This window comes from Chinchilla lanigera, unplaced genomic scaffold, assembly GCF_000276665.1.
Source record: "Chinchilla lanigera isolate Chin_1 unplaced genomic scaffold, ChiLan1.0 scaffold00022, whole genome shotgun sequence".
NCBI lineage: Eukaryota > Metazoa > Chordata > Mammalia > Rodentia > Chinchillidae > Chinchilla > Chinchilla lanigera.
Window position 1 is genome coordinate 1,353,921 of NW_004955423.1, and position 22,236 is coordinate 1,376,156.

The 22,236-nt window shown below is 33.7% G+C and overlaps 1 protein-coding gene across 1 annotated transcript in view; it reads right to left on the reverse strand.

Annotated features, from left to right (window-relative positions):
* Positions 1 to 3,594: 3,594 nt before the first annotated feature.
* Positions 3,595 to 22,236, reverse strand: part of Ccdc18 (coiled-coil domain containing 18) — a 65,580-nt gene continuing 46,938 nt past the window's right edge. The window contains exons 16-25 of the mRNA XM_013514360.1: positions 19,279 to 19,442; positions 18,854 to 19,067; positions 16,275 to 16,374; positions 15,596 to 15,712; positions 14,025 to 14,168; positions 11,209 to 11,412; positions 10,215 to 10,352; positions 7,862 to 8,062; positions 3,969 to 4,415; positions 3,595 to 3,624 (exon numbers count right to left, since the gene is read on the reverse strand). Of these exons, the coding sequence (XP_013369814.1) occupies positions 3,595 to 3,624; positions 3,969 to 4,415; positions 7,862 to 8,062; positions 10,215 to 10,352; positions 11,209 to 11,412; positions 14,025 to 14,168; positions 15,596 to 15,712; positions 16,275 to 16,374; positions 18,854 to 19,067; positions 19,279 to 19,442 (1,759 nt within the window). The remainder of the gene's footprint in view (positions 3,625 to 3,968; positions 4,416 to 7,861; positions 8,063 to 10,214; positions 10,353 to 11,208; positions 11,413 to 14,024; positions 14,169 to 15,595; positions 15,713 to 16,274; positions 16,375 to 18,853; positions 19,068 to 19,278; positions 19,443 to 22,236) is intronic.

Here is a 22,236-nt window from a genome sequence, read left to right on the forward strand (position 1 = left end):
GGTAAGTGATTTAGTGTGTTGACCTATCATCATAGGATGTCTTCTTTTCAAATAATGTCCTTAATGTTAGATTTTCATATTGTGGTTACACTGCCTTATTAAATGAACTTTTTTTTTCTTTTATTTTTTGAAAAACTTTCTAGCTTGGCATGGTAGTAAATCGCATTAATCCCAGCACTCTAGGAGGCTGAGGCAGAAGGATCATAGTCTAGGCAATTTAGCAACTAAGCAAGACTCTGTCTCTAAAGAAAAAAAAAATTAAAAAGTCTGGGGATGTAGTTCAGTGGCAAAGGCCTGGCTTCAACCTTCAGTACTGCCAAAAATCAACCAACCAACTAAACAACCACAAAACATTCTTTAAAACTGACATTATTTCTTCCTTAACTGTTTGCTAGTCTTACCAGTAAAACTTTCTAGACCTAAAATATACTTTCTGTGAATGTTTTTAACTGCAAATATAACTTCCTTCCACCCTTCTTTCTTCCCTCCCTCCCTCAATCCCTCCTTCCCTTCCCTTCCTTCCTTCCTTCCTTCCTTCCTTCCTTCCTTCCTTCCTTCCTTCCTCCTGTCCCGTCTCCCGCTCTCCTGTCCTTCCCCCCTTCTTTCTTTGTGGTGCTGTGGACCAAACTTCTGGCCTTGCACATGCTAGGCAAGCACTCTACAGCTGAGCAACATCCCCAGCTCCTCAAATACAACGAGTTCATCTGTGTTAGTTCTAGTAAGGTGTATTATTCAAAAAATGATTTCCATTTCACCTAAGTTGCCAAATTTAATGACATAAAGGTGTATTTAATATTCCCTAGTTATACTTTTAAATGCCTGTCAGAACTGTAGTCATATCTCTTTCATTATAAATATTGTAATTTATATTCTATTATCCTTTCTAGAAGCTTATCAATTCTATTAATATTTTTAACTTTCAGTTGTGTTCATTTTCTTTATTGCCAACCTCTGCTCTTCCCTTTTTTTGGTTTATATTTATTTAATGATTAACTTGTTCTTTTGTTGTTGTTAATTTCTGAGGGTAGAAACTTAGATCACTGACTTTTTTATTTTTTTTTTTTATTTGGTCTTTGAGACAAGTTTTCACTATGCAGTTTAGGCTGGTCTCAAACTCACAGCAGTCCTCCTGCCTCAGCCTCCCAAGTGCTGGGATTATAGGTATAGGCCATCACACCCAGCTCTCTGCTTTTAAAATATTCTATTTTTGGTATTTAGGATTTTTACAATGTATGCTTAAGTAGGTTTTTCTTTGTATTTATCCTATTTAAGGTTACTGAACTTAGAAGATCTACAGGTTATAATTTTTTTCACTAAGTCTTGAGTATTTTCAGGTATAACTTTAAATACTTTCTTTCCTGCTCCATTTAATTTCTTCTTGTCTTAATATTGTCCTAAAAGTTTTGGATGTTCTTTTTTTAAAAAAATTGCTTGTTTATTCCATCATTTCTCCTTTGTTTTTCAGAATGGATATTTTTTTATTTACCTGTCTTTGAGTCAACTGACTTTTGAATCATCTCCAAATTTTTGTGAAGCCCATCTTGAGAATTTTAAAATTTGAGATAGTGTACTTTTTGATTCTAGAATTTTCACTTGGTTCCTTCATAGTAGTTTCTATTTGTCTGCTAAGACTCCTCTCCATCTGTTCACTCGTTATGTCTATCTTTTCCATTAAACCCTCAAAAATACTTAAAATACTTACATTATAGTCCTTAGGTAAACACACTAAAGGTCAAACTTTAGGATTAAGACCAAACTATTGAGTAAATTCTACACAAACTAAATTAAAACCATAATAGACTCCCTCTAACAACAACAACAACAATGAAGAAGCCTGGGACAATTAAAAGAAAATGCTATGATTCAACTTACTACTACTTAAAAGAAGGTAAAATAACACCCAAATGCCGAATCACTATTATATATTAGTTATGGTCTCTAGCATGTAGTAAAAACTTAGTAGAGTGCATCATTATGTTAAATCCACCTATAAAAGAAATAACAGCATACTGTATCTATTTCATAAATTTGTTACAAGGACTGAATGAGTTAATAAGTTGGGCGTTGTGGCAAATGCCTGTAATCCCAGCACTTGGGGAGGCTGAGGCAGGAGGACTGTCTTGAGTTTGAGGCCAGCCTGGGCTACATACTGAGTTTAAACCCAGTCCCTGAACTGCATAGCAAGATCTTGTCTGAAAAAAAAAAAAGTAATAAATATAAACTGCCTAAAATAGTTCACAATAAATAGTAAACACTTAACAAGTATTTATAGTAAACAATTAACAAGTATTTATAATACAAACTATAAATATGAATTAGAAAGTTAGTATAATTATGAACCTATCTCAGAATGACTTCTAAATTCTTACTATCCATCTAAAAAACTAAGTATTACTAGAAAAATAGTAAATAATATGGTGGTATGATAAAAATGTAAGTAACTCAGTGTACTTTTTATATATTTTAACAATGATTTTTACATTGACAAAACAGCCAAGGAAAGCAGCAAATTTAAACCAGAAGTAATGTATAAAATGAATTAATTCACTTTTACTAAAAATTTTTAGATGAAAATGCTTTATTTAAAAATAATACAATATGAAATTTATTTGAAAGCACTAAAATAAATCTTCTGTGAAGTATGAGCTAAACATAAAAAGTAAACATAGCACAGCACCAACAATTCCATTTTTTTCATCACATCGACATCTTCTAATCACAAACTTTCTTCCTAGAATAATCCAAAATAATAGATTAATACCTGAAATATTCATATGCTAATTTAGAATTAAAAGTCCACTGTAATAATTTTAAGCATAATTTAGTCAACTGAAAAATATGAACCAGAAACTCAATAATAGGCTACATGGATATAAAAAGCCAGTAATTCTGGTTTGGAGGAGTGGGTGGGAGTCAAGGTTAAATTAAATTGATTTTAAAACTCAGATGACATAAAAATAAAGTATGTGAGCTGGGTATGTTTTTCACTCCACTTGTAGCTGTCTCTCTTTGCCTCTCTTTCCCTATGTTATTTCATAGCACCACCCAGAGAAGTATATACTTTTTAGTATTCATTATACTTCATGTATAAAATTGAACATCTTCCTTTTTCAAATATTAATAGTTGTTTTCCCAGGTATTAAGTCATTTCTAAGCCCCTTTTTAGTGAAACTTGAGTCCTTTATATTTTTTGGAAGGAACTGATACATTATGTATGTGTACCAACTTCCCACAAGGAATGTAAACATCATGTAGTACATATATACTAATAAACTAAATAATAAAAATTTAAGTTTTTTGGTTTTTCCACTTAGCAATCTGTGTATCACAAAAGGAAAGTATATTTTTCTGTTCCAATCTTTATATTATATGTCCATCATTTACTTTTTTCTTTTTTTTGAGACAGGGTCTCACTATGTAGTTTAGGCTAGCTCTGAATTTACTATGTTGTCTAGACTGGCCTTGAACTTACGTTGATCCTCCTGCCTCAGCCCGCAAGTGCTGGAATTACAGGCATGCACCACCACGCCCAGCTTGTCCATCACTGACCTATGACAAACACATAAAAATAGGATTTTCATGACATGGTATGATTCATTTAAGTACAAGTTGAGAAGCTCTACTCTGAAATCCAAAATGTTCCAAAATACAAAAACTTCTGAGTGCCAAGAAGACACCACAAAAGGGAAAAGTTCCGTACTGTGAAACTTTGCTTTATACACCAAAAGTATTATAAAATTATCTGTGTATATTAAAAAAAAATAAACTTTGTGTTTAGACTTGGGTCTCATCTTCAAAATATCTCATTATGCACATGTAAATATTCCAGAATCTGAAGAAATCTGAAACACTTCTGGTCCCAAGCATTTTGGGAATTTGCTCAACCCCTGTATGAATTTTCCTCCAAGTAATAAAATGATATTCACTGGAGACAAATTATTACAACCTCTAATGTATAAAATACATACCTGAGTTAAACCAGCACCTGTTGGTATAGAAGACTTTTTAAATAGTCTAACTTCTTTGTTAATGTACCTTAGCATTCCACTAAGAGTACTAAAGTCATTACTCTCAGAACGATCATCTTCTAGGTTATATATGAGAGGTTTAAATGAGTCTGATTGGCTTTCTTCTAATGTTGAAGGCTGATTTAATTGCATTTTTTTAAAGTCCTGTAGTAATTCTTCAGAAAGATCTTCATTACCACGAGTTTTGAAACTAAGGTCACTGGCACTAATAGAACGACGGAGTTTTCTGCACTTGAAAAGAGATGCGTAAGAATGTTCAGCAAACTCTGGATCTTGAGTATCAGGCATAGTTTGTTTTAAAGGTGTAACTGGGACTAATAGAAACTTGCCATCTTCTGCCTTTTCATGTCCAGAAATTTTAGCTTGTAATTTGGTTAACTCTGATTCCTGCAGGAAAAAATGGTGCATAGTACATAGTTATTATACAATATATTTTTGCTATGTGAATGAACTACTTAAAAGAATCAGACTCAGAAGTCACCTAAGTCAACATTCATACAAATATTGTTTTTACAATTTTTTTTTGTACTGGGAATCAAACTTTGGACCTCATGATTGCTAGGCAGGCGCTGTGCCACTGAGCTATATCCCTGGCCTTGTTTTTACAATTCTTGAGAGTTTTCCAAGTGCTGTTTAAACCCAACACTATTTAAGATAGCTTCATTTGGAGCCAATTATATATGTCCATTTGAAATATGTTTAGCATATTGTAAGGAATTACATGAAAACCAGATTTTTCTGCTAGATTTTTGTAAATGTTAAGGAATCAATTTCTATTTAAGAATGAAACCTTACAACTAAAACTTTCTCTGCGGAAGTGTAGAGGTATACCATCTTTTGTTCAATCCAATATGGACATACACGCGAAAGATTCTTATCAAAATTTCTAATAGGAAAAGCTATTCTGTTTTATATGTGTTTATTAAAAGAACACTTTCTTAATCTAGAATTATTTTTAAAACAGAGATTGATATTTCATAAATAAATCTTTACTAAATAAACTTTCATTATATATTTCATTATATTCTCCCATGCTCATTCAGGCCCTCTGATCCAAGATTGGGAACTTAGGAATGAGACATAACACTGAAAAACTATAAAGCCTAAAAAGATAAGAAGATTATATTTTGGTAAGTAAGTACATTTACTTTTTCTTACAGGCATCTACAAGACATATCCATAAGATATACCCATATCTATTTTCTATATCCATAAATAAATCAGTCACTTTAAATCTGATAGCTTCTATTTTTAAGTTTGGTTTGTAAAACTACTATGCTTATAACTAAAACTGCCATAATTACTATATAATTGCATTCCAAAGTAAAACTTGAACATACATACTCTAGTTTTCTCAGGTATACTACTTTATTTAGATAAACTTTACATGTAAGGCAAATTTTTTGCAGTAAATGTCACATCGACATTTTTTTTTTTTGGCAGTGTTAAGAATTGAATTCAGGGCCTTATATATGCTATATAAGCATTCTACCACTGAGTTACATCCCCTCCCACGTTCATATTCTCTTTCCTTTTTGTGGTACTGAAGATTGAGCCCAAGGCCTTCCTACTGAGTTATACTTCCAGTCTTTCTTTTATTTTTTATTTTGAGATGGGGGTCTCACTAAGTCACTAAATTGCCCAGGCTGGGCTTGAACTTGTGATCTTTCTGCCCCAGCCTTCCAGGGTGCTGGGATTAGAGGTTTGTGCCACCATGCCCTACTCACATTCACATTTTTACAGCTACACTTAATAGGATTACAGAGTTGACACAGAATGGGATTCTGCTCATCTGGAGTTGGTTTTTTTCTCTGTCATCTATTACCTCATCATAATTGAAAAACATCTCACATTAGTAGGATGACATACAATGTTTACACAAAGAAAAGTAGTATACGGAGTACCTTAAACATAATTCACCTTTTTTTTTTTTTTTTTTTTTTTATAATTCACCTTTTTCTTAAAACTCAAAAAAGGTTGATTGATAATATACTGATGCCTTCAGGGCTGTCGGAGAGTTGTCTTAGCTCTGCTCTTGCGCCAGGTGCCCTCAAATACTAGGATATTAGGGTACTGGAGGAAGTAAGCTATAAAGACTAGTTGCCTCCTAGTTTTCTCCCTCACTTCTGATTTTCTTCTGTTGTTTACTGATGTTGTCAATGGAACTCCTTTCTGTAATTCTTAGTGTTATGTATGCTCTGGCACTTTTATTTATTTTTCTTTTATCCTCTAACTTTTCTTCTAGAATTTAGAGCCTTTGAGGTTGAGTTTGAGAGCTGTATTAGTCAACAAGGGGATTCTATTTTCTGACTGGTACATATATTGATGTACTGCCCAATCACACTATGTGTTCTAAGATCTTTATCTACCATTCATTTATTTTTTTACTGGGAATCAAACTCAGGACCCTTGCGTATCACTGAGTTATATCCCCAATCCCTACCATTCATTCAAGAATGGCTACTACTTAGCCAATATTTTGGCAATTTCCTATGTAGCTGAACTTATAATCTTCTGAGTAATTGATATGTGCAGTCTAATTGCACTTATCTCATTGGTAAGAGTATCTATCAAGCAAGTGAGTGGAGATAATTAATATAACAAGGATACAACACAGCCTTAATTTTTAAGGCTGATTTTTTACAATGAACCTTTGTAACTTTGTATAAATGTTATAAATTTCTAAAATATTAGGAATATTGTTATAATGAGAGTATTAATAATATCCAGCCTAAATACGCGCACACGCACACACACACACACACATACATGTTCCTGGGATTGAATCCAAAGCACACATTATAAGCACACACTACCACTGAGCTATAATCCCAGTCTCTAAACATAATTTTAGATATCTATTCAGCTTTCATCTAGTACTATAAATGTCAACCCTGTTAGAAAAAAGAATTTAAGTGCTCAGCTTAGAGAACTAGAAATATTACTAAGGTATTATTTTGTTGAATTTTTTCCTTTCTTAATAACTTCCATTTTGCCAGGAGTGGTGGCCCACGCTTGTAATCCTAGCACTCAGGAGGCTGAGGCAGGAGGATCATTGCAAGTTTGAGACCAGCCTGGGAACAGTGAGCTCAAGGCCAGCCTGAATGGCATAGGGAGACCGTGTTTCAAAAAAGACAAAAAAAAAAAAAAACTTTCCATTTTGCTATAAAATCACTTACTGCTTCACAACTATTAGTCTGTTCACTTTTAAGGGTTTTACTAATTATCTTATATATTAATATAATATTTACCAATACAAAATGAATTTTTTAATCTCTATACATCCACACTGAGATTCATTTCAAATTTCAGAGAAAACTGCCAGGATCAATAGATGTGAATAAGTAGCAACAGGCTGTTTAAAAATGATGTTACAGGGGGATGGGGATTTAGCTCAGCAACACAGCACCTGCCTGGCGCAAGGTTGTGAGTTCAATTCCTGGCACTGGAAGAAAAAAAAAAACAACAAAAAAACACACAAAAATGATGTTATATTCAAATCCAACAAAAAAAAAATCTTAAGTATAATCTTTGTATTTCTACTTCATGATTTTTAAAGGAACTTTACTGAAAACATTTCTTTTTTAGGTACATGAAATATAATACCCTTTAAAGTAAATGTTACGGTTGGATAAATTTGTATTTTAGTATTTATAAATATTTTTGTGGCAGTATGATGTACACTATAGTAGTAATTTCCCAAATTAGTCTTCTATATAAAATGCTTTTTATTCAAACAGGTACATAATTGGCCATAATGTCCTTTACAAACTATGAAAAGAGGAAAAATAAGTCATAAATGTATGTTTCATTACTTTTGTACGCTTACTTACTTTAATAAGTAATGCTTCATTTGCAGCTTCAATTACTTCATTCCTGTCTTGAACTTGTTGATGTAAATTGCTTACAGTGTCCTGAGCTTCTTCTAACTCCAGTTTTGCCTTCTCTAACTGTTCATTTAGCTGCTGAACAGAAGTCTTTTGAGAGTCAGCAGAAATCTCCCATTTAGCATGGTTCTCTTGATGTGAAATCATCTATAAAGTTGAGAGGAGAGGAGAGGGGAGGGGAGGGGAGGGGAGGAGAGGAGAGGAGAGGAGAGAAGAAAGTGGTATTCGTTTTCACAATAATGTCATACTTGCTATAAACACTTACTTTTTTCTAAAAAAAAGTAAATTCTCTCTGTAGCTAATTACACCTGATTTCTAAACAAGTAAAACACTACAGGCAAAATGGGAGAGAAGCAACAGCCAGTCTTAAATTTACTTACAGCCATATACAATGGACTTTATCTGGATCCTATAAAAGACATTTTTGAGACAAGTGGAAATCTGAACAATGGATATTTAATGATATTAAGGAAATTTTGTATGATAATGCTATTATTGTGAGGATTTTTTAAAAAGTCCTCTTTTAGAAATACTTATTGAAAAATTTCCAGGTGCATCAAAATAAATATTTCAATACTGAGAGAAAAACAGGGAGGGAAGTGACCAAGGTTAAAGACATGTTGACTATACTTCCCTGTATGTCTAGAAGCAACGAGGCCGTACACTTTGCTGTCCTGCTTTAATTACTAACAGCACTCATTTTTGGTCCTCAAAGTACTTCCTTTACATGAAAAAAAATGGTCAACACATTTAGGAATTAAATAAAATTGGCCATGAATTGATAATTAGAGAAGTTAAATTATAAACATAGGGAGATTATACTACTTATACTATACTATTTTTGATTATCTATAAAATTAACCACAACAAAATGTTAAAACAATCTCATTTTCATCCTAAAAAAACCAGAAGTTTCATAATTATTAAATGATTTTTCTGACAATTATAAAATCACATTTTAAAAATTCTGGTAAAAATTATTGACCCCTTTTTCTAACTTTCCATTACTTTAACACTTTACACTCTCATTTTTATATTCAAACAATACACATTCTTTGAAAATAAATTTTTGTCAGTAATCAAAGCAGAAAAATACATTCCATAGTTTTTGAAATATTTCAGGTCAGACATAGAAATATTAGTACCAAACACTGAACAGCAAGACTAGAACCAATTTTTACAACTTACTTTATATACTTTTTTAGGTAGCTTATAAAACTAAAAGTAAACAATTGGTAATAAAATTAAAGGCCATGTAATAAAACTATAATGAGCAATTAAGAGCAAATACTTGAGATAGACTTCATTATTGATAGTCACTAAATGGAACAGCTAAAAATCAATTCAACAATTATGATCAATCCAATAGCATTTACATTTATATCTACAGACCCAGACTAGGCTGGGTGCGGTGGTGCACACCTGTAATCCCAGCACTCAGGAGGCTGAGGAGGACTGAAGCAAGTTCAAGGCCAGCCTGACTGCATAGCAAAACCCTGTCTCAAAAAAAAAAAAAAAAAAAAAAGGCAAAAAACTTAAGGTTTATAGTCTCTTGGCTTGAGAAGTGAATTCAATTTGCAAATGTATTTTGTTTACAAGACACGATGTTCTGCCAGGCGTGGTGGTGCATGCCTGTAATCTCAGCACTTGGGAGGTTGAGGCGGACAATCACAGAGAGTTTGAGGCCAACCTGGGCTACACAGTGAGTTCAAGGCCAGCGTGGAGTACATAGGGAGACTGTCTTAAAAAAAGAAAAAATTCCCCTTATCTATAAAACCTCAAGACACAGTGATACATAAAAAAATTTTAGTATTCTCTAACTTACTATCAGAACAAATGTTGTAAATTACAAACACTATAGATTAACATCATATAAAACTATACTAGCTACTAAATATTTCCAGCTTTTTGCAAGTGTCATTTTATAATCAATCTTGGTGTAAGAACTTTACAAGTGTTACTTTATTTAATCCTCAATACAATTCTGTGAGACAGTACCATTTATTATAACTACTCTAGAAGGTTAAGTAACCTGGCTAAGATTCTGTAGATGCTTAATGATGAGCCAGGCCTTGGACCTAAGAATGTCTGGATAAGGAACTCAAGCTCTTAATCTTATACTATACAATAGTACATTAGCTTACTAGGTATGAAATGGAAGTTGTATATTTAGCTATCAGAAACAAAAACCACAATATGTTAATCTATAATGAACACTTAGGAGCTACACTCTTACTTCTGTCCAGTTAAGTCAACCCATTTTTATGGGGGATACTGGAACAAATTAAATTTTCTTTACCTCCATATGATAAGCTTCTTTGAGCGATTCTACTTCTGCTGACAATTTCTTGATTTCTGCTTGCATTCTTGCTTCTAAATGAGCTTCACGTACTTGAGACGCCCCTAATTCTTCAGCTAAATGATTTCTGTGAGCTTCCTTAAAAATGATAATGAGAAAAGGCAATATAACTTATTTACTTGGTTATCATACCTAAATCCAATGCATTAATGCAAGCAGTTTAATTTTTATATAAACATTACATTCAAATTAGCTTATTAAATGGTACATTTTAAAATTTAGACCTTTCAAAAACGTCTAACGTAAAAGGGAAAGTATCAGTATATTGTTTGCTATCATAATGTTAGTTTTCTACCAGTACTTTCTGTGAAACAAATTAATAACCACAGGGTACTGAACTTCAGATAATCATTGAAATTTGGCATATAACAGTGTATTCTTTCGTATGCTTTTCTATTTTTGCTAACTAGAGGCACTGTTTGCTTATCAAGTTCATTTGTTTTTATACAAACGTATTTATTCTAGTTTACGCTAGCTATGATTATGACTTTAATTACATACTTTTATGAGATACATAATCCCCTCTGAAGTGAATGTGGTTTTCCTGAGGTTTCAGTAACTTGCAGTCAACTGCAGTACACACAAAACTAGCATGGTGTTGGCATGAAAACAGATACACAGAGCTTTTCAAAAGCATTATACTTCCTCCCAAGAGTTGTGAACTGCGGGTCTCACAACAGTTGCAAATTGAGTATACTACAAAGTTCCTAGTAATATTATAAAACTATCTACGTATAACATAGTTAACTATTTCTTCTTTTTAAAATTGTGGTAAAATATGTATGACACAAAAAGTTATAATTTCAAGTGTATAATTTAGCAGCATTAAGTACATTCATATTGTGCAACACAGGTCGTTCTTTTCTAAGAATACACTTCAAAACAAAATTTTTAAGATTTTCAGTAATATGAAATGATTTAGAATAAGGATTACTTTCTCTTTAGAAAGTTGTTTTATATCATCTAGTTCACTGGTGAGCCTTTCTATTTCTCTTTGTGCTTGGACTTGTTGATGATGAGCCTCCACCATTTCTGTGTGAGCGTTCTGCAACTGCTCCTGGGTTAGCCTCAATTCTTGTCCCAAATCTCTGGCCTCCTTGTACTGTGTAGCAATGTACTGTTCCTGCTCTTTCATAACCTGAAAAGCACAAGATATTTGTAGATTTTGAAGTAAAGTATATAGTTATAGTCAACTTTTTATTCTGATTTCTTTTTGAGACAAGGTCTTGCTTTGTAGCCCAGGTTAGCTTTGAACTCACTGTGTAACACAAGCTGGTCTTGAACTCACAGTAATTCTCCTGACTCAGCCTCCAGTGCTCGGATTACAGGTGTGAGGTACTACACCTGGCTATGATTTCTTTTTAATAAATGAATTTCTCCCCTCAACTAAATCCCTTTTAATTTTAACATATGTTGTCACCACTGCAAAAATGATAATTCAGGAAAGTAAAACCTTAAATAAGAAAATGACCAAGTATTGTAATAAATCTGGAACCCTTGATTTATTTTGCCAAAACTTCAATACATGCAAGCTACATAATTCTTTATTATGAATGTAACATTTATGAAAGAATATACAAGGGTACAGACAAGAAAAAAAGGATGTTAATATTTGATTATCCATGTTAAAAATGGACACTATTGGAATGGATAATTAAAGTCCACCATTAGTCCTGTTAGCTGGGTTAAGATTATGTATAACCTTATTCTTTTTTTTTTTTTTTTTTTGTCTTTTTGAGACAGGGTCTCGCTATGTAGTTCAGGCTGGCTTTGATCTCACTTTGTAGCCCAGGCTGAACTCATAACGATCCTCCTGCCTCAGCCTCCCAAGTGCTGGGATTACAGGCATGCACCACCACGCCCGGCTCTATGACCTTATTTTTGATGAAGGTAAAACTTGTTACTGGGGCTATTATTCCCTTGGAAATGTTTTTACATTACTCAGTTAAGTCCCTAGTAAAGTACAAATTGAATATTCCTAACCTGAAAATTCAAAATCTGAAATATCCCCTGCAAATAGGAAACTTTTGGGGTACCAACATGACATAAGTGGAAAATTCCACATCATGGAAATTTGTTTTATGCAACAAATTATTAAAAATATTGTATAAGAATTATATAAAATTATCTGTAGGTTATGTGTATAAGGTATATTAGTCAATGAATTTTTTTTGTAACAGGAATCAAACTTGGGACCCTGTGTTTGTCAGGCAGGTGCTTGTGCCGCTGAGCTTTATGACCAGTTGTATAAGGTATATTAGAAACACAAATGAATTTTATGCTTAGATTTAGGTCCCATCCTCAAGATATCTCATTATCTATAAACAAATATTACAAAACCCAAAGACATTCAACATCTAAAACACTTCTAGTCCCAAGTCTTTTGATAAGGAATCCTCAAACTGTACTGCTTCTTAGAGAAAAAAAAAAATGAATCAAAACTGAATCTGTTCTTTGTCAGCTGGGTAAGACAAGTTAGGCAGTAGGTATTGACACTTGATTTCAAAGAAGAGGAAAAGAAACTAGTACAAATCACTACAAATCCCTAATGTTTGGAATGAAGGCTCAGGTTATAAATTAATATAAGCTCTATTACATATTTTTAGACATTTCTTCATAGGGAATCTAAAATGATAGGTCTAGTAATCATCATCTCTCACCCCCAAGTTTGGGGCCTAAACCTGCACTCAGAAACCCTTCTTTAGATATATATACAAGCACTTAACCAGTATATCTCAATAAGTACTTATTCACACTTATTATACGATATACACAATTCCAGATGTTGAGGACACAGAAGTGAACAAAAGACAAAAATGGCTATGGAGTTAGTATTGTATAGGAGGAGACAGACAGTTAAACACAGTAAAGAGCTGTAATGTATCTGAAGTTTCAAAGTTGAGTCTTTAAAAACAAGAAAAGGTTATATTCATTAGAGCTTATAGAAACAAATTCACCTTTTAAAAAGGCAAATTGGGTTGAAGGATTCACTAGTCAACCTATACATATAGGTTGACTGGTGAATCATTTTATATATATATATATAAAAATGATGATATGAAGCCATCAAACTTCATCAAATAACACTATGCAATGGGGGCTGGGGATTTAGCTCAGCGGCAAAAGCGCCTGCCTGGCATGCGCAAGGTCGTGAGTTCGGTTCCTGGTACCGGAGAAAAAACAAAAAACAAAAAAACAAAAAAAAAAAAACAAAAACACTATGCAATGACCTCAATAATACACAATTATCAATTGTTTACCCATTCTCTGAATGGAGTTCCTCAGGGACAAAAGACTTTTTTATTAATGTCTGTATCTTAAATTTTTTTACATAGTAGATTCTCAATAAATATTTATTAACCAAATTAGTATAAATTGTGGGTTGTATTACATGATAGATAACATGTCAAAGATACATAAGATAAACAGATATTGTCCTTGCCCATACTTAAACCATCGAATACAATATTTTATGTATTTATTGGTTTTTTGAAGGAGCCTGGCCTCAAACTCCTGGTGATTCTCCTGCCTCAGCCTCCCAAGTGCCGGGAGGTGTGCACAGGTATGCATCACCAGGCCAGCTCCATAATACACTATTTTTAAAAGACACTAATATGCATCTGGCACAAAGAAGCTGCCTAATAACATTTAAGACTCAATTTCTATGTATTAAAACCAGCTCGGGACAAGGATTCACTTCATACTTTGAAGAATGCTACTTTTTCCTTAGATAGAAAATTATTTGCTTACCTTTTCAATTTCTTTTACCCTTTGTTGTGTTCTTTCAGCTTCCTTTTTCAGTTGACCTATCTCCTGCTCATTTTGCAGCATTATAAACTCTTTCTCTCGAAGCTGTTCTTTGGCGTTTTGCAATTTCTCATTTAAACTTTCTATCTGAATTTTAAACAGATAAGTATTCTTAATATAACTAAGGAAATATAATTTAATCATAGCTATATTCTAAGTCAGTTGTTTTTTTTTTTTTTAATCTTTTTGAGACAGGATCTCATTATGCAGTTCAAAGTGGTCTTGAACTCACTTTGTAGCCCAGGCTGGCCTCAAATTCACAATGATCCTCCTGCCTCAGCCTCCCGAGTGCTAGGACTAAAGGCGTGCACCACCACACCCGGCTCTAAGTCAGTTTTGAACACTCATCTAAAATATCAAAATCAAAGTCTAAAAATGTATAGTTCTTAAAAAAAATCGTAACTTGAAAACAAGCATAAAAATCCTTATACTGTTTAAAAAGATGCTTACATATACACTTGAATATACCAAAATCTTATCCATAATTTATATAAAAAAGGTGCATTAAAAAAACAAATGTACATTACCTTCAGAATAATTTTATAGGTAATACATACATGAAGTGAAAAATAGAGGAAACAAAGATTCCTTACCATTATTTCTTCCTAAGAGGCAATTAGTTTCCAGAATTACTTACAAATCTTCCTAAGATATGTTATACATTTCAGACATGCACACATTATAATAAGAACACGGACACACTGATATAAGAAAAATTATTCAAAATAACATTAAGAAGCAAAAATAAATACCATATATAAGACAATGAAACCCTTTTTGGGTGTTTACGTTCTTCTAATATTTACTGAGAAAGTAACTTTTAAAATCCTGTTTTCTTGAGATATAGAGTAAGATAAAAGATCAAAAGACTCATACTAGAGTAATCATTCTCAAAACCTACTTGCTGTTTGTTTGTTTGTTTGGCTTTTTTTGGTGGTATTGGGAATTGAACACAAAGCCTTCACTGAGCCATTTGAGACAGGGCTTCCCTAAGCCACTGTATCCAGTCTGGTCTCAAACTTGTATTCCCCCCACCTAGTGCTGAGATTACAGGTATGTACCACCACACCCAACTTGTGTAATGTTTTTATCATATGTATTGTGTAAAAAAGCTATATCCAGGTGCAGTCATGTGCATCTGTAAGTCCCAGCTATTCTGGATGCTGAGGCAGGAAAATAGGTTGAGCCCAGGAGTTCAAAACACAGCCCAGGCCACATAAGATCTGATCTTAAAAAAAAAAGTACAAAAATGCCATATTATATAAATGGGTGCTTATAGTGATCGAGTTTTAAAAATTTAAAATATGTAATTTAAAAATAGGGCTGGGGATAGAGCTCAGTGGCATAAGCACCTGTCTGGCAAGCGCAAGTCCTGAGTTCGATTCTCAGTACAACAAAAAACAAAACAAACAAAAAACGGGCTGGGGATATAGCTCAGTGGCACAAGTACCTGTCTGGCAAGTGCAAGGTCCTGAGTTCGATTCCCAGTACCAAAAAAAAAAAAAAAAAATTACCTGTTTGTTGCACTCTTTAAGTTCCAGCTGTGATTTCTCCAGAGTACCCTCTAATTTAATTATTTTTTGTTCCATTTCTCCTCTGTGTTCACGAATAGTCATATCCAAATGTGTAACCTAAATACAAAAGTAGTATTAAATCACTGTTCAGTTTATACTGATGTGAAAACTTGAGTGATCTGGAACTGTTTAGATAAACTGAAAGATAAACTCATCTTAAATAAACAATATTTTTTAAAAGAAGAAAAGAAACCATTATTCACTAATATTGGCGCTTTAGACTCATATAGGCTACAGAAATTTAACATTATGAGTGATTATGTTCATAATGACAAAATAATTCAGACTTCATTTTATGCTGGACAAAAACTGCTAAGTAATGCCTTTTTGGGTGTTTACTTTCTTCTAATATTTACTGAGAAAGTAACTTTTAAAATCCTGTTTTCTTCAGATATAGAGTAAGATAAAAGATCAAAAGACTCACACTAGAGTAATCATTCTCAAAACCTACTTGCTGTATAAAATACCAAGATCAGGAGAGAAGATATATTTCTAATGTGAAAAATATTTATATGTAGGAAAATACTATAAAAATGCCACTTTGTCCCAAGGTGACTTCTAAAACCTGTATGATTTTCATAACAAAAAATTTCATTAAAATGTAATTAAGAAAATCAACCTGAGCTGCTCTTTGCTTTAGTTCCCAATTTCGCTCCTTAAGTGCCTGATCCATTTCAAGGAGTTCTTGTTTTTTGTCTTCAACCTCCATCTTGCAATCTCTGGAATGTATCAAAGAAAAAAGGTCAAGGGGCTGGGGATTTAGCTCAGCGGCACAGCATCTGCCTGGCAAGCGCAAGGTCGTGAGTTCGATTCCCGGTACCAGAGAAAAACCAAAAACCAAAAAAAAGAAAAAAGGTCAAAGCAGACAGGAATATTAAAAAGTTAACCAATTGGATTACTTTTCCTATAAATTAAGAGGAATAGAATTATGAAATTAACTCAGATTGAGAACTCAAATTAAAGAAAAATGTGTAAGAGAATAACTGACAAAAAAAAGTTCACTTAACCTATACAATTATAGACATTTTAAGCTAGTTATTAAATCATTTCCAGGGGGTCTAAAACTGAATCACTGTTAAGATTTTTAAAAAAAAAAAAAACTGTATTTTTTTCATATATTGATCAAGGGTGTGTTTGAAAATCTTTTACATATAACAGCTGTGACACTATTACAACAGAATAAACAAAGAAAATCAAATGGTTGGTATCCCTGATAAGTAGGGCCTCACTTATGCTAGATGAATGCTCTACCTGAGTTACACTCTCCCCAGCCCCAACCATTGTATTTCTCATAGGGATTTTACTCATAACTATACATTATATAAAGCCTAATATAAATACATTTAAAAATAGATTTTTAATAAATTCTAACCCAACTAAAAGCTTCTATGTAATTTTATGTCATAAAAATTCTTAATATTGACAGTTTTAATTTATTGACCACTTTGAAGCCTATGAGCAGAGAGTTGTAATTTGGAACTCTAGGTCCTGATATGACAAAGGTTGAAAATGCTGATTTTAAAAATCATAATCTTTCACTTAGAAAATGAAACAAAACTGATGAAAGTACTGACTTTTAGAAGCAGACTGTAAGGAGCTGCGGATTTAGCTCAGCAGCACAGCGCCTGCCTGGCAAGCACGAGGTTGTAAGTTCAATTCCTGGCACCAGCAAAATACAAAAAAACAAACAAAATAAAAAGAAGCAGACTATAAACTTATTTAATGAATTAATATTCTTCTAAAAGTTCCAAGAGTTACAATACAAGGCTAAAACTAATTTTATTCATTTTTTATAGGACTAGGAATTGAACCCAGAGCCTTATATATGCTAAAGTACAGGCACTCTACCACCAAGCTATATGTTTGGCCCCTAAAACGAATAATTTTAAAACAATATGAAATTAATTCTAAAGAAAACTCTAATTTCTATATACACAAACAGCTACTTCAGAGATGAGGACAGGAGGATTCCAAGTTTGAGACCAGTGTTCTCAAAATAAAAAAATAAAAAAGTGCTGGAGAAGTAGTTCAGCACCCTCTGGATTGGATCCCCAGTACTTAAAAAAAAATCCAAGTGGAGATAGTAAGTTGGATACTGAATCTGGAGTTTGAGAAAGAGGTTAATGCTGGAAAAATTGGTTCAAATGTTTTGCACACAGTATTTAAAGCCATATGAAATTTATTGAGGCTGAGTTGGTGGACAATGAAGAGATGGGGGCACTACACTGAATTCTGGGCACTAACATCTAAGTTTTGGGGTTACCTTGCTGTTCTTTATGCTAGCCTTTATACTTATATTTTGCATCTGATTTACAATTCTCTTTTCTTTTTCTGGATCTATTGGGAATACTTTGGCTCTGGTTCACTTCTCCATTTCCATTGAGTACAGATACAAGCTGCACAGCATGTTATGCTACCAATGCTAATCTAGAACTCAGATTTCACAGTTGGACAGACTTTTGTTTACCCAGCACATGCACATTCTTTTTTACAGTATTGGGAATTGAACCCACGGCCTTCATACTGAGCTATATCCCAAGTCCTTTTTTGTGATCCTCCTGCCTCAGCTTCCCAGAGTGTTGGCATCACAGGCATGTGCCATCTTGCTCAATCTTTAACTCCTTTTTCTGGGCCCTATCTACAATGGACATTTTATTTAATTTCTCAAGCCTTAGTCTTCTCAACTATAAGAAGATGGTAATACATATCTGATAGCTTTATTTTAAGGAAGTGATTAGGATGTATATGACATCTGAGTCATAGTTCTGACATAAAATATGGGCTTAATACAAAGAACAATATCATTAACATTATTTTGCTATTAGCCACTTTTTTCTCTCTTTTTTCCCCCACAAGACCAGTGTAAAGTGGTCCAAAGACTAAGGACAGAAGTAGTAATGACTGATAGCAACAGTTGTGAATCAGATGGAACATGGGATGGGCTCACCAGGATAAGCCAGAGCCAGAATTGTTTATTTTTATTTTTATTTTTTGGTTTTTCTCCGGTACCAGGAACCGAACTCACGACCTTGCGCTTGCCAGGCAGGCGCTTTTGCCGCTGAGCTAAACCCCCGGCCCAGAGCCAGAATTGTTACATCTAGAACTCAACAGCAAATTTTACTGTATGACCCAAGGACTCAGAGTAATAAAGGAGGTACCTGCAATTGTGATATTTTTTTCTTATATTATGTTACTCACCGAAGTTCAGCTGTGAGATCCTTTATAGTTGTATATTTTTCCTCCAAGGATAACTGGGCCTTCTGTAGCACGTCTCTCAATTCCTGCAGTTGTCTTAAAGTACTTTTCAGCTCCCTGTGAGCATTTTGTAGCTCACTCTCCAGGGCTTCTCGTTTCTGCAGGGTCTCTGTCAGCTCATTTTCTGAGTGCTGCTGTAGCTTCTCTAAGTCCTTCACTATGATGAGGCGGGAACAACTTTAGACATCTGTTATTAAGAACTTTGTAAAAAATAACTACAATTAAGAATATTGAATGTTATTTATCTATAAGATGCAAAATACTGACTGTTCTTTGTCCCTTCTAGCTTTATCATCTCAAATCCTCATCTTATTCTACTTCTTAAATGCAAACATGCAGGCAAAGATACTCAGCTATCCACTGCTTACCAGCACTTGTTTTCTTTTCTAGTTCTGTCTTTGTCTGATCTAAGATCATATCTAATTGAGAGAGATGCATTGCTTTATTTTCTCCGTCTCGTTTAAGATGCATTATTTCTTTTTCCATTTTAGACAGTTCTTCTTTATAATGATCCATCTCCAGTTTTATTTGCCTAGTTAAAAACAAATAACACAACAGGTAATTAGAAAACTTAAAAACCATCAGATTTGTCTCTAACTAAACAAAGTCTGAAAATTATATAAGGACAAATATTAGCCAAATGTCTAGTCAGAATTTTTTTTTTTTACACAGGGTCTTGCTATGCAATTCAGGCTAACTTTGAACTCACTATACTGTAGCCCAAGCTGGCCTTGAACTTGTGGCAACCCTCTTGCCTCAGTCTCCCGAGTGCTGGGATAACAGGTGTGTGGCACCATGCCATCTTCTAGTCAGAATCTTAAATCACTTACTCTACTTTTTTATTTTAAAAATTTTAAAAACAATGAAGACAAAATCAAAACAACACAAAAACAACAAAAATGACACATGACCTCAAAACAAAATGATGCGAATTCACAATGGCTGCTACATTACCTACTGTTATCTTCAACAAAGTTGCTCACCTACTATATTTTTAAAAACTCTCCAACTAAAAGACTATCATTTCTTTACCCATTAGATTCCACTAAACACAAATGTGCTACCTAGTAATATTTAACAAGCCTAGCATTCTTTTCAATCTAACTACGTATAACTTTATAAAGCTTCACATGTATTGAGAGCATCCAAGGATAAGTACCTCATTCACCTGGAATTTCTATGATCTGAGCTGAAAATCAAGTTAGTCATTAAAATTACCACATAAAGCAGAATAAGGGAGTTGTGAGTACAGGCAAATTTCTACGATCTGATCTATGACCAGACAATAAAGAAGCCAAACAACCGAATTATTCACTATAAGTTTTTATTTCTTTAAATTTTTTTTTTGTCTTTTTGAGACAGGGTCTTACTATGCAGTTCAGAATGGCCTTGAGCTTACTTTGTAGCCCAGGCTGGTCTTGAACTCGCAACGATCCTCCTGTCTCAGCCTCCTGAGTGCTGGGATTACAGGCGTGCGCTACCATGCCTGATTTATAAATTTTTATAAAAGTTGGAGCCAAACTTAAACTCCATTTCACCTAAAACTGTATTATTAGTATTATCTATTTTAGCTTTAAAAGGAACTAGAAAGCGGGCTTGATGGTGCATGTCTGTAATCACAGCACCTGGTAGGCTGAGGCAGAAGGACCATGTGTTTGAGGCCAGTCTGGGCTGCATAGTGATTTCAAAGCTAGCCTGGATTACATAGCAAGACCCTATATTAAAATGCAAAGAGGGGCTGGGCTGGCGATATAGCTCAGTGGCATAAGGGCCTGCCTAGCAAGCGCAAGGTCCTAAGTTTGATTCCCGGTACAAAAAAAAATGCAAAGGGGGGTGGGTGGCAACACTAGAGCTTCCTATATTGTACAGCTCCTACTTTACAGGTGAGGAAACTAGAAAGTTAGGTGAATTTGTCTAAGGCAATACAACTAGATATCAATAGTGAAAAGGCCAAGTTTATTGACTCGCAGGCAATCCTGAGCTTATTTCAATATGGAAGCTCCTCTATCTACAGATATGCAAACATAGTGAGATGCAGTTTTAAATCCTTTTATTGGTAATTCCAAAGTGGTATTCACTAAAACAGTAATTGTTAATGCTATCTTCAATGGCAGGCAGTGTTTATATTCCTTTGTGTCAACATTTGGTTATTCTTTTGGCCATCAAAGTTTCCTAAATTGGGTTTGCAAGTAGAAGTATTTCTTTTCTAAATGTAGAGGGGTTAGGGTGTAGCTCAGTGGGAGAGTATATGTTAGAATGTACGAGGTCCTGCATTCAAATCCCAGCACAATAAATGTATGTTTGTTTGTATGTATGATGTACATAACTTAAATTTGGATTTGTTTGAGGAGGTTTTAATTTGGAGTCCATGAGTGAACTTGAGAAAAACCATAAAAGCTCTGAAATTATATACAAAACTATATATAGCTGTTCTGTTGACTCCTCAGTATGTACATGGCCCAATTTACTTATGAGCTACTAGATCTGACAAGTACTGATCCTTTTACATTTCTAAAACCCATGTAAATAACTTTTATCATTTTTTTCTGGGGCAGGGGACAATTTCTAGCTGACCAACTGTTTTCTGGTATTAGAGCAGATATGAAACATATTTAGATAAGAATAATAAAAAAAGACTGACATCATTATATTACTAAGAGCTGCCAGCTTGTTAGCAAAGGAGCTGAGAAAAAATATAAAAACACATACACACAAAAACTCATAAAGTCCAGCAGCTCGTATTTAGTAAAAACAAATAAACAAAAAAAAGGGGGGGGCTCTAAATGCCCCAAGGTTGCATTAGGGTAGGTCTATATCTCAGCAGGGCATAATAAATGATGAGTATAATGAAAATCAAGAGAAGATGGAAACATCAAGAAAATATATATTTCAGAAAATTGCTACTAAAAAAGTGCTCTGTTTTATTTTATTCAATAAGAGTACTCAATAAGAAATATATTCTACCATTATTTCTTAATTTATGGGCAACTACTCATTCCTTGCTGAACAAATACTTAAGTCTTTTAAATCTTTTACTACTGTATTAATAATCCAATTAATAAAAATTTCTCAGTAACCTTTAAACTCTTATAAGAGGCTTTAAACTCACCATTTTTTCCAGAAACACTTCACTTTATTGTGGGTAATTAAGCCTGAAACTGGAAACGGCCAAAAGAAGAAACAGGCCAAAGTAATACTAAACTTTTAGAATACGACAGCTGAAATGCTCCATCTTCTTCAATGTAAAAAAGATTTAGAGATGGCTGTAGGGACAGTATGAGAAATCTAGACAGTGTTCTATGGGTTTTTACAGTGAGAAATTAGGT